At 43.6% G+C, this 17,093-nt stretch overlaps 1 protein-coding gene across 3 annotated transcripts in view; it reads left to right on the top strand.

Moving 5' to 3' along the window:
• The window catches only part of COPG2 (coat protein complex I subunit gamma 2), a 39,478-nt gene that overhangs the window by 9,934 nt on the left and 12,451 nt on the right, over positions 1 to 17,093 (top strand). For 2 of the 3 annotated variants that reach the window (XM_073328904.1, XM_073328907.2), the window contains exons 5-15: positions 3,461 to 3,540; positions 4,434 to 4,509; positions 5,064 to 5,156; positions 6,586 to 6,672; positions 10,891 to 11,048; positions 11,828 to 11,961; positions 12,952 to 13,019; positions 13,814 to 14,002; positions 15,150 to 15,245; positions 15,433 to 15,594; positions 15,746 to 15,989. In XM_073328904.1, the coding sequence (XP_073185005.1) occupies positions 3,461 to 3,540; positions 4,434 to 4,509; positions 5,064 to 5,156; positions 6,586 to 6,672; positions 10,891 to 11,048; positions 11,828 to 11,961; positions 12,952 to 13,019; positions 13,814 to 14,002; positions 15,150 to 15,245; positions 15,433 to 15,594; positions 15,746 to 15,989 (1,387 nt within the window). The remainder of the gene's footprint in view (positions 1 to 3,460; positions 3,541 to 4,433; positions 4,510 to 5,063; positions 5,157 to 6,585; positions 6,673 to 10,890; positions 11,049 to 11,827; positions 11,962 to 12,951; positions 13,020 to 13,813; positions 14,003 to 15,149; positions 15,246 to 15,432; positions 15,595 to 15,745; positions 15,990 to 17,093) is intronic. The other variant, XM_073328905.1, reaches the window with a different exon arrangement.

Raw genomic sequence — 17,093 nt, forward strand, 5'->3', positions numbered from 1 at the left:
GGGGCATGCCTTGGTCTCTGGGCTTTAAGCCTTGTGATTCTTGTCATAAGCCTATACTTGTGAGTGACCCCCATTCCAGCTGTCTTAAGTGCCTAGGGGAAGCTTATGTGCGGGAGCAGTGCAAGATTTGTAGGGAATTTAAGCCTTGCACCAAGAAGGATAGGGACACTAGACTTCGCTCTGTCCTCCTGGAGACAGTGCTCCAACCTCCAGCACACTCGGACTCAGCACCTACTACCTCAGCCTAGGTGAGGAGCACCCTGGGTTCACTTCGAGACACCTGGTGTCATTCCTCATCTCTGGTTCCGAGGAGAGACACTCCGACTTCATCTAAGGAACCCCAGCACTGACAAGCATTTCCAGGGCCCAAGAAAGATGCGCCGGCAAGAGACACTAGGCGCTCTTCAACATCGCCAGTGCCTCAGTGTCAGGCCGATCACCAACACTGAGATCGGTGCCACAGAGGGATACTGTCAGGGTACGACCCAGGTCGGGCCACCCTGTGGCATTGGCATGGCATCCCATGCCATGCCATTGATTCCAGTCCTGGAACGGGAGCTGTTGAGTCCAGCACGGATAGACTCGCCATTGCGAGAGAGGCACCAGAGCCCCATGATCCTACCGGTGTGGTTGACAGTGCAGGCCTTCATGGCAGCAAGGGACTTACTGGTGCTACTGGTACAGTCGTCCCCAGCCATACGGGAACTGTTGAGGGCAGCACCGACAGGGCAGACCTCTGCAGTCTCGAGGCCAAGGATAGTTTTGAAGGGAAAACCAGCCATGATGGCTCAGTCCCTGTCCCCTTCCTCCTGGCACCGTTCACCGGCACCGGTCAGCACTGCTACAGCCTGGTCTTTGGAGGGATCAGTGATGGACTCGGACGTGGAGTCTTACGTCTTGTGAAGGAGCTGGCACTGCCAGTCTAGATACTATCTGGCTGTGGCCCCGAGTCAAGGGGTCCCACTGGTGGCATGGTCACCGGGGCAGTGGCAGTTCCCCATGCAGTGGTCTTTCTGGAACCCCTTGGCATTCCCAGTGCAACTGGGGTCCCATTCCAGGAGGTCATGTTCAGTGGCTTTCGAGCCCGGACAACCTCCAGCACCAGAACATGATCCAGGCTCCGTTACCAAGACCAGTGCCATGTATCATGAAATGGTACCACAGGATCTGGATGGTGCCGAGGGCAAAGAGTAGAGCCGGTCCAAGCATCCTCCTCTTCCCCCAATGAGGCTGTCACGTGAACTGATATTCTGTCCCTGCAGGAGGATTATAAGGCACATGAAGAGCTTCTAAGGAGGGTAGCTCAAAATCTGGGGATCCAGGTGGAGGAAATTAGGGAATCCTCCCACTCTCTTGTGGACATAGTGGCGGCAACGGGCCCTGCAAGAGATGCGCTGCCCCTGAACGATGGAGCCCATCAAGGTTATGTGGCAGACCCTGGCGTCCCTGAAGCTGATGGCAAAAAGGACTGAGAGGAAATATTTTTTCCCGGCAAAAGGGTTCGAGTTCCTGTACATGCACCCACCACTGGGTTCGTTGGTGGTGTTGGCTGCCAATGAGCGGGAAAGGAAGGGCCAACAGGAACCAACACTGAAGGCCAAGGATGCCAAAAAGTTAGACCTTTTGGGAGAAAGGTCTATTTGACAGGGGGTCTCTAGCTTAGGATTACCAGCCAGCAGGCACTCCTGAGCAGGTACCATTTCAACTCCTGGGACTCTGAGGAAAAGTTTATGAGAGTCGCGAACTCTTGCTTCCTGAGGTGGCAACTCCTTAAAGGAAGGCATGGCTGCGGCAAAGGCGTCCCTGCAGGCATTCCTGGGTGCAGCGGACTCAGCAGCCCACTCCAAGGCTTCGGCGGTCACAGTGCGCATTCGTGGCACAGGTTCCTATCCAGGACATCTGTAGAGCAACAATGTTGTCTTCAGTCCACACTTTTGCATCTCACTGTGCCATCACTCAGCAGGCCAGAGATGACACTGGATTTGGCAGAGCAGTGCTACAATCTGCTTGTCAATGAACTCCAAACCCACCTCCTACACATGCTTGGGAGTTAGCTGCGTTGGCATGGACATGAGCAAGCACTCAAAAAAGAAAAAAATGATTACTAACCTTCCATAACTGTAGTTCTTTGAGATATGTTGCTCATGTCCATTCCAAAACCCACCCTCCTACCCCTTTGTCGGAATTAGTCAGCAAGAAGGAACTGAGGAGGTGGCGGGTTGGCAGGGCCCTTTATGCTGGCGCTTGAGAGCACGACTCAAGGGGGCAACAGAGCCAACACAACAGGTACCACTGAGGGAAAAACTTTCCAGTGGCGGTGCTCAGGGCGAGCATACACCTACATTGGAATGGACATGAACAACATGTGTCGAAGAACAATGGTTATGGAAGGTTAGTAACCAAATTTTATCTGAGGAAGCATGGGAAAATCGTATCGTCTCAGAGAGTGGACTGAGTCTGATGGGTCTTTTTCATCCCTGCTAGAATTCTAACTTACTGGTTTTTTTAGTGTATTAATCATAGGGAACGTTTTATAAGCAACCTTATAAGAACATAAGAGTGGCCAAACTGGGTCACACCAATGGTCCATCTACCCCAGTATCTCGTCTTCTGATGGCCAGCGTCTGGTGCTTCAGAGTGCTTCGGCCCGGACGCAAAATACCACAAATGTCAGATTTTTGTGACCTTTCTTAAATCCAGATTCTGCAGTACCAATTTCTCTTGTACCATGAGCCTATTTGGCTTCATCAGTTGCCTTCAAATAGTTAAATTTAGAGTGTAAATCATTGATATTTTGTGCATATTTCTTCCATTTGAAAATTGGAAATGGGGAGACTTGCTGAAAAGTTTCTAATTTAATTATAATACACAGTACGAGCGACTATCTCAGTACTGAACAGTCTTAAAATGTGATTTCTGTCATGGCTAACCAGTGAAACCTATTGCTTAGCCAGTGAAATCTCTTGCGGTTCTCTATGATCTGCACAAAGTCCCATTTAAAGTAATATCGCATTGATTTAACTTAATGATAATGAAGGGTCAAAACTTGCTCTGTTAAAACTCTAGCTACTGTAGATTAAAATAACCAAAAAAATTTAACCTTGAAAAATGAATAACCACTTTAGCAAGTTTCACAAAAATTTTATGCTGGTATCAAAAGTATACAGGCTAAACTAACAGTAGTCTAGCCTAGTTTGCCTCACCAGTGTGAACAGGCATATTGTACAAGCCAAGTTATTCTATGGATTTGGGCAATAGCATGAAACATGGCGGGAACCCTGTGTAGCTTCCAAGTTTCTAGTCTCTGTATAAGCAGTTTTCTATGAAAGTTGCTACAGTGGTTAGTATTATTTTTAAGATCATATAATTGGAGGGAGGAGTATTTGTCTATAGTAACTAGAGTTAAATATTGTTTCTGAGTAGGCAAGTCTTAATGCTTTTTGTGATTAAACTCCCACAGCAAACCTTAAGAAGAATGTGCTACCTTACTATCAAAGAGATGGCCAACATTTCTGAGGATGTCATCATTGTCACCAGCAGGTATGAGAAAAATCGAGCTACAGGTTTCTGAAGCAAATAATTAAATGTTACTGTATTGTTACTTCAGCTGCAGCATTTTTCACAAGGTTGGCTCCCTGATCTGTATAAAGTGGACAGCCAGGGAAACTAAATATGTTCTGTGAAATCAGGTACATCATCAGATCTACAAAGTGAGCTATTAACTTCTTTAAGCTGTGGTTGTAAACAGAAGAGAGACTAAAGCATAAAATGATTATTTCATGCTAAGCATATCTTCTCCCTGTCATAACTGCTTAATGTTTCTGACAAAAACGAGCTTGTACCTTCCTGTTCACCCTGCAGAGACAATGCAGCTGTGGGAGATTGAACTGAGTTATAGTCTGACTGACTTCATCAACAGAACTGTCAGGTTCTGGCCACAGAATTTTTGTCACTGTATGTAACTAATGTAAGAGCCAGACTCCAGACAGATTTTCAGATCCTAGATAGAATGGGTAGCTTGGCAGTTGGAAAGAAGTAATATTTTTGACTAGTAAACCTAACAAATTAGCCATTAAACATGTTGTTTTTAGTGTCCACATCCATGGAACTAGAGGAAACAGGAATACAGGAGGACAGCCAATCTTGTCCAAAAAAATCAAGTCCTAGACTTATGGCAATTGAATCTTTTTAGTTTATGTTCTGTATTATGGATTTGTGTACTTCCGCTCTGTAGCGCCAAATGTTAATAATTTTCAAATGACTCTCAGGTGCTGTCTAGCCAACAGTGGGTCTTAGCAGTTGCATGGTAATAACTTGAATGATGGCTTATAAAAATAACAAGCTGTGTTTTTTTAGAAGGGATGTGGTACCGTAATATAAATATTTAATAATATAATAACAATGATATTAACAGTCTGTTTTAATTATTCTAGTTTGACCAAAGACATGACTGGGAAGGAAGATGTATACCGAGGCCCGGCCATTAGAGCTCTCTGCAGAATCACTGATGTAAGTATAGAACAATCCTATGAGTGAGGGAGAGAATCGGTTTGGGTGGGTTTGGAGAAGAGGAACATCTCTTTTGCAGAATGCCCTGTGGGAGTAATGAGCAGCCACCTTGGGCAGAACTGTTTTTAAAGAATCAGGTTTAGATCTAGTTTTACCACTCCAACAGATGTGCCAAAACGTCTCTCTAACTCCACAGAGAAGCATCTTGGCTAGCAGACTGAACATGGGATTAGGAGACAAGAATTTTGGAGTTTTAATTCCAGCTCCAACACTGCCTTGCTCTGTAGCTTTGGTCAACTTAACTTCCAGGGAGGAAGCACAGTCTGCTTGGCTACCTCACAGAGGTGCGTGTTGCAAGGATTGACTGTAATGTCATTAAAGCAGTCTGAAGGTGCCATCTTCAAGGTGCATGTTTTGTTCCTTTGTTGTATTTGTAAATATATGCAAATACTATGTATATTTTTGTGTCTCTTTGAAATTACATTGGTTAGTGCATTGGTCACCTCCTGCTTCTAGAAATGAACATCACGTGTTGCTTTTCTTTCCTTTCATAGGGTACAATGTTGCAGGCCATTGAGAGGTACATGAAGCAGGCCATTGTGGATAAAGTCCCCAGTGTATCGAGTTCTGCTCTAGTGTCTTCCTTAGTAAGTGCAGAAATAGCATTACATTAATCTGGTTTATTTAGTTGTGACAGGGGAAGGGTTGTGATAACCCTGTCCTGATAACCCTACAGTCTAAGACGAACATAGAGAGGACAAGATGCACTGGGAGCCCTGGAGGAAGGAATTAGCTTTATATTTGTATTGTAATCTCCCTCCCTCCTCCTCCTTAAGCAGTGTTGGGTGGGAGAAGGTGCTTGGCATGGTGCCAGGGGGAAATGACGGTGAGGGCCTGACTCGCTGTATTGTAGTTTGTATTTAACATGTTTATTATGGTAGTGCCTAAGGGTCACCAAAGCATAGGCCCCATTGTGTTAGGCACTGTATCAACACAGAGTGGGAGATGGTCCCTGCCCCAAAGAGCATACAGGCTGAATAGACAGACTCAGTGTGAGGAAAGTGGTAGAACACACCAGCAGAGTGAACAATGTGATGGCTGCAAATGTCAGGTTAGTTCCGCAATTTTTTGGTATGTGATTTTACTTAGGAGGGGATCAAGTAAATGGAAAGAAAGCAGAAGGGAAGGTGTATGAGGCGGGCAGGGCAAGGGAGAAGAGGGGCAGCTGTTGAATGAAGCTGAGGTGAAGACACTGGCTGTTTGCACCATCCTTCTTCCTCCCTCACAATCAGCGGAGGGCAAAGAAAGGCCAATTAAAACTCTATAGTTCTCTGAATGTGCAGAGGTCCAAAGGTCCCTGCTTTGGCTGGTTCTGCCCCTACCAGCTAGAGTCTCTGGCTGGTTCTTCTCAGCAACCCACATGGGTGGGAGGGGAGGTATCACTTGGGTCCTAGTGCCCCAGAGTTTGGAGGGTCTCACTGCACAGTTTCGTGTGCTGGCGGGAAGTGGTGGCCCCAGCTGGGTTCCATTGTACTCCATTAGCCCAGGGCAGCAGTCCCTGGGATTGGGAGATGCACATAAGGAAGGCATGGGGAGGAGGACATGTAGGGCAATAAGGCTGGCGTCATCATTAGAGCAAAGGGGAAGAGGAGGAGCATGGTACACAAGGCCCAATAGGTAGGCAGGAGTAGAGCTCTGCAGGGTCTTGAAAGTTGGAACAGAAAGTTGCATTTGTGGCCAGTATTAGAGCTTTCTATGGGGCTAAAGGGGTAGGGGTGATAGACAGTTTTAGTGCTTTCTCCTCTCTTGTTCCAACATTAATAAAAGCCCCCAACTCTTAGTTGCTTTTATGTACAGGTGTCAGCATTTAACAGAATGCAAAATACAAATTAGTTATTGCAGGGGATCTTATCTCTTTGTCTCAATGGCTTGGAGCAGAGTCCTAGATAGATAAATCATGTTTTTTATGCTAGTAATTTTTCTTAAAACTTCCCAGTAAATTATCATTATAAAAAAGGTGCTTGTAAACGTCCGTGTGGTTGATTAGTTTATAACGTTCTTTGTTTCTACTCCTAGCACATGATGAAGATAAGTTATGATGTCGTCAAACGGTGGATCAACGAAGCCCAAGAAGCTGCTTCTAGTGACAACATCATGGTGCAGGTATGTTTCAGAGCATAGGGTTGATGTATCATGAAGTGCGATAAACATGCCATACCATGCTTGTGGTTTTCTGTAATTTTTTTAATAAGTCCATGGAGTCTGTATTTCAGAGCTTAATTTAGCTGATAGAACAATGCTTAAATAATGGGAAGCACTGCCCTTAGACCCTGATCCTGCCATGTGATGTGGTGGGCAGATGTCCATTAACTTATGTGGGAGAGGGTGGGTGAAGGGGTCATACAACACATTACAGGATCAGGACCCTATTCATTTGTTCATTCAGTGTCACTAATCACTGTAAGTAGCAGAAAATGTTAAGTTATTGAAGTAATTATTGCAATTAGTAAAATTCATGACACCAGTCAATGGGATTACACTTAGAAAATTGCCTCTAACTTGCCATTCACACTAATGGAGAATTTTTAAAAACACATGGACTTTCAGCAAAAGTAGGCATCCTTTTCATTTTTAGGAAATCGTGAAAAATGAGTATAAAAAAACTATATGCAGTTTCTCCACAATTACAATGTTAGCTTCTTAATTATATGTGCAGTTTGGTATAGCCGTCTACCTTTCCCCCACTAATTTTCTCTGGTGGTTGGGATCCTATTTTGCTGAATTCGTGACCCTTCCAGATAGAAGGAGTTTTGTTTTGAATTTGAAATCTCTTCAGGGATTAATCTCAATGAATCAAGACAAAAAACAAGAGATGTAGAGATTTTTTTGGTAAGAAAACTTTGTTAGGATGACTGGAATGACCTTAAGTCTGGCCTTTTTAAAAGATCTGTTTGTGTGTTTGTATAGGGACAGTTTTTAAATAAGTCTCTCAGGGAGCGAGGGAATGTAAAAATAATCATTGAAGGTTTAGGGCATAATTGAGCTGACAACAGTTGGTATTTAGATCCTTACCTAAACACACAAACCTACAACTATGGATTTTTGACTTTCCAGATTCAGCTATTTATTAAACCTTGATATAAATTAGGGTTGTCGATTAATTGCAGTTAACTCATGTGATTTAACTAAAAAAATTAATCGCGATTAATCACCTTTTTTAATTGCACTGTTAAACAATAGAATACCAATTGAAATTTATTAAATATTTTGGATGTTTTTCCTACATTTTCATATATATATTGTATTCGCTGTTGTAATTGAAATCAAAGTGTGTATTATTTTTATTACAAATATTTGCCCTGTAAAATGATAAACAAAAGAAATAGTATTTTTTAATTCACCTCATACAAGTACTGTAGTGCAGTCTTTTTGTCGTGTAAGTGCAACTTACAAATGTAGATTTTTTTGTTGTTACATAATTGTAGTAAAAAAAAACTATATAAAACGTAAGAGCCTAAAAGTCCACTCAGTCCTACTTGTTCAGCCAGTCGTTAAGACAGATCCAATTTGTTTACATTATAGAAGATAACGCTGCCCTCTTCTTATTTACAGTGTCACCAGAAAGTGAGAACAGGCATTTGCATGGTACTTTTGTAGCTGGCATTGCAAGTTATTTACATGCCAGATATGCTAAACATTCGTATGCCCCTTCATTCTTTGGCCAGCATTCCAGAGGACATGCTTCCATGCTGATGACGCTTGTTAAAAAAACAATGTGTTAATTAAATTTGTGACTGAACTTCTTGGGAGAGAATTGTATGTCACCTACTCTGTTTTACCCACATTCTGCCATATATTACTTGTTATAACAGTCTCGGATGATGACCCAGCACATGTTGTTCATTTTAAGAACACTTTCACGGCAGATTTCACAAAACACAAAGAAGGTACCAATGTGAGATTTCTAAAGATAGCTGCAGCACTTGGCCCAAGGTTTAAGACTCTGAAGTACCTTCCAAAATCTGAGAGGGACGAGGTGTGGAATATGCTTTCAGAAGAGCAACACTCTGATGTGAAAACTACAGAATCCGGAGCACCAAAAAAGAAAATCAACCTTCTGCAGGTGGCATCTGACTCTGATGATGAAAATGAACATGCGTTAGTCCATGCTGCTTTCGATCGTTATTGAGCAGAATCCGTCATCAGCATGGACGCATGTCCCCTGGAATAGTGGTTGAAGCACGAAGGGACATATAAATCTTTAGCGCATCTGGCACATAAATATCTTGTAACCCGTCTACAACAGTGCCATGAGAACACCTGTTCTCACTTTCAGATGACCTTGTAAACAAGAAGCGGGCAGCATTATCTCCTTTATTGTAAACAAACTCGTTTGTCTGAGCAATTGGGTGAACAAGAAGTAGGACTGAGTGGACTTGCAAGCTCTAAAATTTTACATTGTTTTATTTTTGAATGCAGTTTTTTTTTATATAATTCTACATTTATAAGTTCAACTTTCATGCTAAAGAGATTGCACTACAGTACTTGTATTAGGTGAATTGAAAAATACTATTTATTTTGTTTGTTTAGAGTGTAAATATTTGTAATCAAAAATAAATATAATGTGAGAACTGTACACTTTGTATTCTGCGTTGTAATTGAAATCAATATATTTGAAAATGTAGAAAACATCCAAAAATATTTAAATAAATGGTATTCTATTATTGTTTAACATTGCGATTAATTTTTTTAATCCCTTGACAGCCCTAATATAAATTAATCTACTCAGGAGAAAAAGCTTGGGCAGTAATTAGAAGGCAAAATAAAGCAATCCCACTTTGGGATCACTCTATAAAATGGGGATAATACTTCGCTGCCTCAAGGGCGTTTGCTGAGTTATTTGATGTTTATAAAGCTGTTGGGAGCCCCTCAGATGGAAGGTGCATTGGAAATGCACATATCGTTTCTATGCAGCCTGGTTTTGTAAATGGGTACATTTGATGTTCCAGTGGCAAGCCCCATCAAGGTGGTGGACGGGTTGGTTTTATAGATCTTTCCCTCTCTAATATCTGGTTCTGACATCCTTACCCGTAAGGACCATGCGGGAACAGCTGGAACTGTAGTTCTAATCATTTGTGAGTAACTTGTTTTCATATAAATATGACAAGGTACTTTTAGGAAACAGGTGGTCTGGTTACTTGTGGCACTCAGAAAACGTGGCAATATCAAATCCTTCCTAAGGGAACATGTACTATAAGGTGGGTAGAAAGTTGGCTAGATTGTCGGGCTCAACGGGTAGTGAGCAATGGCTCCATGTCTAGTTGGCAGCCAGTGTCAAGTGGAGTGCCCCAGGGGTCGGTCCTGGGGCCGGTTTTGTTCAATATCTTCATAAATGATCTGCAGGATGGTGTGGATTGCACTCTCAGCAAATTTGCGGATGATACTAAACTAGGAGGAGTGGTAGATACGCTGGAGGGAAGGGATAGGATACAGAGGGACCTAGACAAATTGGAGGATTGGGCCAAAAGAACTCTGAGGTTCAATAAGGATAAGTGCAGGGTCCTGCACTTAGGACGGAAGAACCCAATGCACAGCTACAGACTAGGGACCGAATGGCTAGGCAGCAGTTCTGCGGAAAAGGACCTAGGGGTGACAGTGAACAAGAAGCTGGATATGAGTCAGCAGTGTGCCCTTGTTGCCAAGAAGGCCAATGACATTTATGGGATGTATAAGTAGGGGCATAGCGAGCAGATCGAGGGACGTGATCGTTCCCCTCTATTCGACATTGGTGAGGCCTCATCTGGAGTACTGTGTCCAGTTTTGGGCCCCACACTACAAGAAGGATGTGGATAAATTGGAGAGAGTCCAGCGAAGGGCAACAAAAATGATTAGGGGTCTGGAACACATGACTTACGAGGAGAGGCTGAGGGAACTGGGATTGTTTAGTCTGCAGAAGAGAAGAATGAGGGGGGATTTGATAGCTGCTTTCAACTACCTGAGAGGTGGTTCCAGAGAGGATGGTTCTAGACTATTCTCAGCGGTAGAAGAGGACAGGACAAGGAGTAATGGTCTCAAGTTGCAGTGGGGGAGGTTTAGGTTGGATATTAGGAAAAGCTTTTTCACTCGGAGGGTGGTGAAACACTGGAATGCGTTACCTAGGGAGGTGGTAGAATCTCCTTCCTTAGAAGTTTTTAAGGTCAGGCTTCACAAAGCGCTGGCTGGGATGATTTAATTGGGGATCGGTCCTGCTTTGAGCAGGGGGTTGGACTAGATGACCTCCTGAGGTCCCTTCCAACCCTGATATTCTATGATTCTATGTATTTAAGGTATTTAGTTTTGTTAGGGACTGTCCTTACGTGTCTTTTCCCTCTGATTTTGTAGTATCATGCATTGGGGCTGCTTTACCACCTCAGGAAGAATGATCGCCTTGCAGTTTCCAAGATGCTGAATAAATTCACCAAATCTGGACTGAAATCTCAATTTGCATACTGCATGCTGATCCGAATTGCTAGCCGGCTTCTGAAAGAGTCTGAAGAGGGGTAAGAGGAGAATCAACCATCTAAAAATACGGTGGTGTATAAACACTAAGAATAGAGAAATGAGTTGGGGTGATCCAACAGAGTGTAATTAGGAGCAAAGGGATAGATTAGACTGAATTTCAAAAAAGAGCTTCCTGACCGTGTGCTTTTTCATTGTGGCAGAGTCTCCCAAGGGAATTGGGGAGCCCCTGCTATTTGGGACACTTAAAACAAGACTGGACAGCAATAAAAAAATCCATTAAGAATCTATCTGTACTGGCAGAGAGATGGACTGGTTGATCAGAGGTCTCTTTCCATCTTTGATTTCTCATCCGAGTAGAATAAAGGTTGTGCTGCTTAGGACTTTAAACTCTGGATTGAGGGTCCTGTATCAGTGAAACCTGTTGCTTACTGGGTGTAACATACAATAAATATCAAGATGTTTCTCTTCTAAATGTATCCCTTCTGACTTGTTGAATATGGAATGAGTGTCTGGACATATTTAGAGATTAATATACTCTCTAATAGAACCATACTATAGTGTGCTATTGGGTATCCAAGCATTAGTCTTGTATTACAAGTGGGGAAACATGGTAATGTGAATTGTTTGAGCTATGTTCTAGCAGAGTCAATACTGTAACTTATGACTTTAGCTTAAAAAAAATCTGATTGCATGTCAGTCCCCAGATAAGAGATCCGTATAGTGTTGTAGCAGAACTTGTTAATAAATATTTCATCACGTTACTATGAAATAAAGAGTGCCTCTGTTTGAAATTGTATGCACTCCATTTCATTGGCAGGCACGAAAGTCCGTTGTTTGACTTCATTGAGAGCTGTCTGCGAAATAAACATGAGATGGTTATTTACGAAGCTGCCTCTGCAATCATCCATCTTCCAAACTGCACACCAAGGGAGCTGGCCCCTGCTGTGTCAGGTCAGTCAAGGAATGAACCCTTTGTGCCCTCTGCTGCTGGGATGTTCTGGAAATACTTTATTGCTGCACGATTTGTTGGCTAAGATATTTTAACAGTGAAGGAGATCAGGGTAGGTTTGGTTTGTCATACTGTAGGACTAAGGCTAGGCAAGGTGGCAGATCACACAACCAGGAAATTGAAGTGTAACATCTGCTATACTATACATTAAAATATTAACTACTAAAAAGAATACATTTTCTCTCTCATATTTGCAACCGTAATTTTTCCTGACTCTCTCCTAAATTAGAAACAATTGGATGGGAAATGACTTGGACTTTGGGTGAAAGAGAAGGGTCAAGAGCCTGGTCACCAAAAAGGGACAGAATACTTTATCCTCTCCCTAACTAAGGGAAGTCAGGGTGTGGGGAGGGGACAGAGGAAGATTTTGAGGAGGGTGGATTGGTAGATATGAACTCCAGGTGGTAGAAAAGCTCATGTCTTTGAAATAAGCTGAAAACTGGGAGGTGAAATTTAAATTGGATTGGGAGACTAGGAAACTGTTGATGGATGGTGAATGTAACAGTATGAGGAGATAGATAGCAATACATATTTGACTAGAACCTTTAAATGCCCCAACAGTAGAGCCAACCTATGTGTGCGGACTACTGGACATTCTTCTCTCTAGTTGCCCCTGCTTCTTCCAGGTGTATCTCTTTCTCAGCATCAGATGTGGGTGAAACTGACTGGAACTGTGCGATGCTTATGTGTTTCGCTCTGTGTACTAGAGTGTGGTCCAGTCTGCATCATTCAGAACCTGTTACCCCTTGTATGTCATCTGAAGTAGTTCTCTGCTGCACTCTTGAAGTGTATCCTGGTCACAAGGTTATTGGTCTTTTCTCCCAGGCATGTTAGTGTCTGGATTTGCAGCACTGGAAGCCAGTGACTGTTGAAACAGTCTACTCTGTAAACTCCTACATCATAAGTCACTTCTCTAAATGCTTTATTTTCAGTGTTGCAGCTCTTCTGTAGTTCTCCCAAACCTGTCTTGAGATATGCAGCTGTAAGGACCCTTAACAAGGTGAGTTTCTGAGATCTCTTAAGCAAGTGTTAAGGTATAAATCTTAGTGTGCAAAGCAAAGCATTAAAGGAAACCAAACTTCTGTGCTGAAAGGTGTTTCCTAAGGAAGTAGGACTGTTACTCATGTAATTACTTTATGAGCAGTCTCTCCATGCTGACAGATCAGCCTTCCACTACAACAAAAAACTATCCGATAGTAGTCAGGCTAGTGATGCTCAGTTGTGGATCAAGGGACTCATGACACCTTATAGTTGGATAACTTGTGATCTGCTATGGCTGTAAATCAGTGCTTTCTACCATAGGAAAGTAGGGATTCTGAAGTTTGGGGTACAAAGCATTAATCGCTAACTCTCGTGGTTTGGCTGCCTGTATTTAGTGTCTGAATTGGAAGTGTGTGGAGTGAGTAAAACAGTAATCTGACCTGATTACAAGCTGGCAAACTGCAAAGGTTAGGAACACATAAGTAGAGCAACACCAGTGCTTACACACCAACCAACCCTTCCAAGTGTCCAGCGCTGGTGTAGGGCATGTAACCATGTCTCCCTCTACTTCTGGTTCCGCTCATTATAACTACCTGCTATTTACAGCTAAAGGAGTTTTCTGCAGCTCAAGTGAGAGCCTGAGGCCTGTGTGTTTTGAAGATCAAGGGGTCTGGTGTGGTCCCTGCTGACAGCCATGGCCTATGTATATGTGGCCAGTTTATTCTGCAAGCAGTAGGCCCCGATAAATGAACAGAAAGCAAATGTTCTGATCCTTGCTCTAGTATATTATTGACAGATTTTTTTTCTTTCCAGGTGGCTATGAAGCACCCATCTGCAGTAACTGCCTGCAACCTGGACCTGGAAAACCTGATTACTGACTCAAACCGCAGCATCGCTACTCTGGCCATCACCACACTCCTGAAAACAGGGAGCGAGAGCAGTGTAGACAGGCTCATGAAACAGATCTCCTCCTTTGTGTCAGAAATATCAGATGAGTTTAAGGTGAGGCATGGGAGGCCTTTGACCTTTACTATTGCAGATTTTCCTCCTCCTGTTTTGTGAAGCTTTCCCAGTTGCAGAGAAGCCTTCAGTCATTTAGCCTTATACCAGGAAGCCAGCTGGCGTTTCTTGAGATACAGTCTGTTAAAAGCAGAGGGCCACCTTTCTGCTTCTCTTCCTTTTCCCCAAAGAGCCTATGGGATAAGAAACACTCTCTCCGTCTGCTGTTGACTGAACTACAATGCACTCTAAGCACCATTGTAGCAAGGAACTGTCGATTGTAACGGTCTTGTGGGAGGAAGGATGGTTTAAGTTTTGATAATGATCTTTATGTATATCCAGCACATCTGACCCAGGTGTACCCCAGCACACTTTAATGTCTGATAGTTCACACAGTCTCTAAACTATATCAAATTCCAGAAAAAACCTACTAAGGCAGGTCATTTGACAGGAAATACCAAAATGAAGGCTGCCTACACATTCTTACCTCTGCCCCCTGTGTACTTCCGATCAGTCTTTAATAGCAAATCACATCCTATTCCTCTGGACCCCAGAATGAGGCAGAGATCTGCAGGAGATGCTCCTCTTAAAATCATTGGTTAATTTGTCCCCCATGGGGTATGGGAGGGGACACACTATAACGATACAGGAATTGCTTCACCCGTCACACACACCCAGTGAAATGTAGTTGCTGAGATGTGGCAACTGTCTACCTGTGCACAACAAACCTATGTAATCATTGTTCATTGTAAGACAGGAGAGGGGATGAATGTTAGATGTACTTGAAACTGCAGAGGGAATGTTTATAACACAACACAATTACCCAAACTGAAATTGGGCCAGGCTCTTAGAAAATCATTCCTGCCCTTTCCAAAAGCATTATAGGATCTCCCATTACTAAGTGGAGAGGCCTATGACTTCCAACTCAAAACCGCTCCTCCAGCATCATGCTAGCACATTGGCTCAGTACCGAGCTGGAGGTAAGAGTGCCACCTTCTGAATCACTAGCACCTAGCTTTTCCTGTCTGAGTGCTGAGCTTATATCTGGCAAGATCGCAGCTTGAGGTGATGTGTCTGCAAGAAGCTTCTTACGTCTCATAGAGAATTTAATGCATGATACTAAAGTCCTGTGTCCTCTTCTGTCTTGCAGGTGGTGGTGGTGCAGGCCATCAGTGCTCTGTGCCAGAAATACCCACGGAAACACAGTGTAATGATGACCTTCCTCTCCAACATGCTCAGGGATGACGTAGGTTTAAAGCCTTTCTTATGTAGTTACTAGCATGTAGTTGTGGTGGTATAGGGGGAATCCGATGTTGCTAGTGTTTTCCTTTGGTGGTTGTACAGCATCAGTGGGGCTTGATTGATATTTCTGAACAAGACCTTGCTTATTTCGGTTCCTGAGCTATCTGATATGTGACTTTGCCACATTTCAGATCAGCCGACATAATCGCTTGGTACATCAAAAATTGGCCTGGATAAACATTTATAAAATGTATTATCAAGAACAACCCTGCGCTGGCCTCAGGGAGCTGGGAAGGACCTATGAGGACACCCAGCCCATCTCCTCCTCTTCCTCCTCCTCCTCCTCCGATTCTGTGTGTATATGAACACTTTTGTTTCCTTAATGGAGGGAAACTGTATTCATAGCATGAGGGCAAATGAGCACCTGTTATTGTACAATAAAGGACTGCCTTTGCATTCTGAGCAGCACCTGCAGGATGAGCATCCTTTCCTTTTCCGTCCTAGGGTGGCTTTGAGTACAAGCGAGCCATTGTGGACTGCATAATCAGCATTATAGAGGAGAATCCTGAGAGTAAGGAATCAGGCTTGGCTCACCTCTGTGAGTTCATTGAAGATTGTGAACACACTGTTCTAGCCACAAAGATACTTCACCTGTTGGGCAAAGAAGGGCCAAGGACCCCATCCCCATCCAAATACATTCGCTTCATCTTCAACAGGGTAGTTCTGGAGAACGAAGCAGTGAGAGCTGGTAAGCTACGCAATTAAATACTTGATTGGCTTCATGTGTGCAAATTTGGAGTCTGGAACAAGGTGCTGGGGTGGGAGGGAATGGGTGCTCTAAAGGAAAAGTCCATAGCTGTCTCTCACTGTGCCTGCTCTTGGCTGTTTGCATTAACTCTTCTCATGTCATGTTAGCATGAATGCTAAATATTGCTACTCTAGGTGGTGTGATCATCATCTGCTATGTATAGCTGTTACCTTCTGACTCTTCCCTTGTGAGCATCAATGTCAAAAGTAAAGTAGCGACAATGAGTAAGGAGGAGAAATGTTACCCACTCTTTTAAGTTGATGCATGAATCTGTACAGGTCAGACTTGGCATCATAAAAGCCACACTATTCAGGACTTGAAGTGTGTGTCTCTTGTTTCTGTGGAAAAGTGATTTTTCTTCTGAGAACTCTCCTCTTAAATCTGTTGCACTCCTTTCTCCCACAGAGAATCTTCAGACTGTTTTTAAAGGCAGTTGCCTTTCCCCCCTCCACCTTCAGATTAGAGTGGAATATACTCAAACCCCTTAGATCACTCCACTCTGAGCCAGTAGAGGAGTTAGTATGTTAGGAAGGGGAATTAAAATTGAGCTTACATTTCTGTTGTGAAACAGATTGTATTGTATTGAATCCTATTCTACCGAGTGCCATTGTTTTAGCACTGAGGCCTGGGGCCAGATACGCAGCATCCGATGGGAGCCATAAAGACCTTGTCATGGGGTGCGCCACTCATTGATAGGACGCCACCACTTCCTGGTCGACGCCCCTATCTGCAGTTGCATGCCGTCCTCTGCCTCTCTTTCTGCGTCTGCAGCCCCACTCTCACTCCAGGGGCGGCTGCTGCTGCTGCCTCTTCATGACTCAGCCCTCTGGCCAGGTCACGTCATGTGTTTTCCCTTTCCGGAATACCAAAGTCTTTCTCCAGCAATCCTGGGCAGTCTTCCCATTCACTGCCTCTTAGTGCCACTCCCTCAGTGGCTGGCAGGGGAACCTGGGCCTGCCCTCTATGCTGGGTTCCAGCTCAGGGGCTCTCTCAGCAGCAGCCAAGGTCGGCCCTAACCCATATCTTGCTGAGTTTCCCCTGAGC

The sequence above is a fragment of the Lepidochelys kempii genome, chromosome 1 (assembly GCF_965140285.1).
Source record: "Lepidochelys kempii isolate rLepKem1 chromosome 1, rLepKem1.hap1, whole genome shotgun sequence".
NCBI classification, from domain to species: domain Eukaryota; kingdom Metazoa; phylum Chordata; order Testudines; family Cheloniidae; genus Lepidochelys; species Lepidochelys kempii.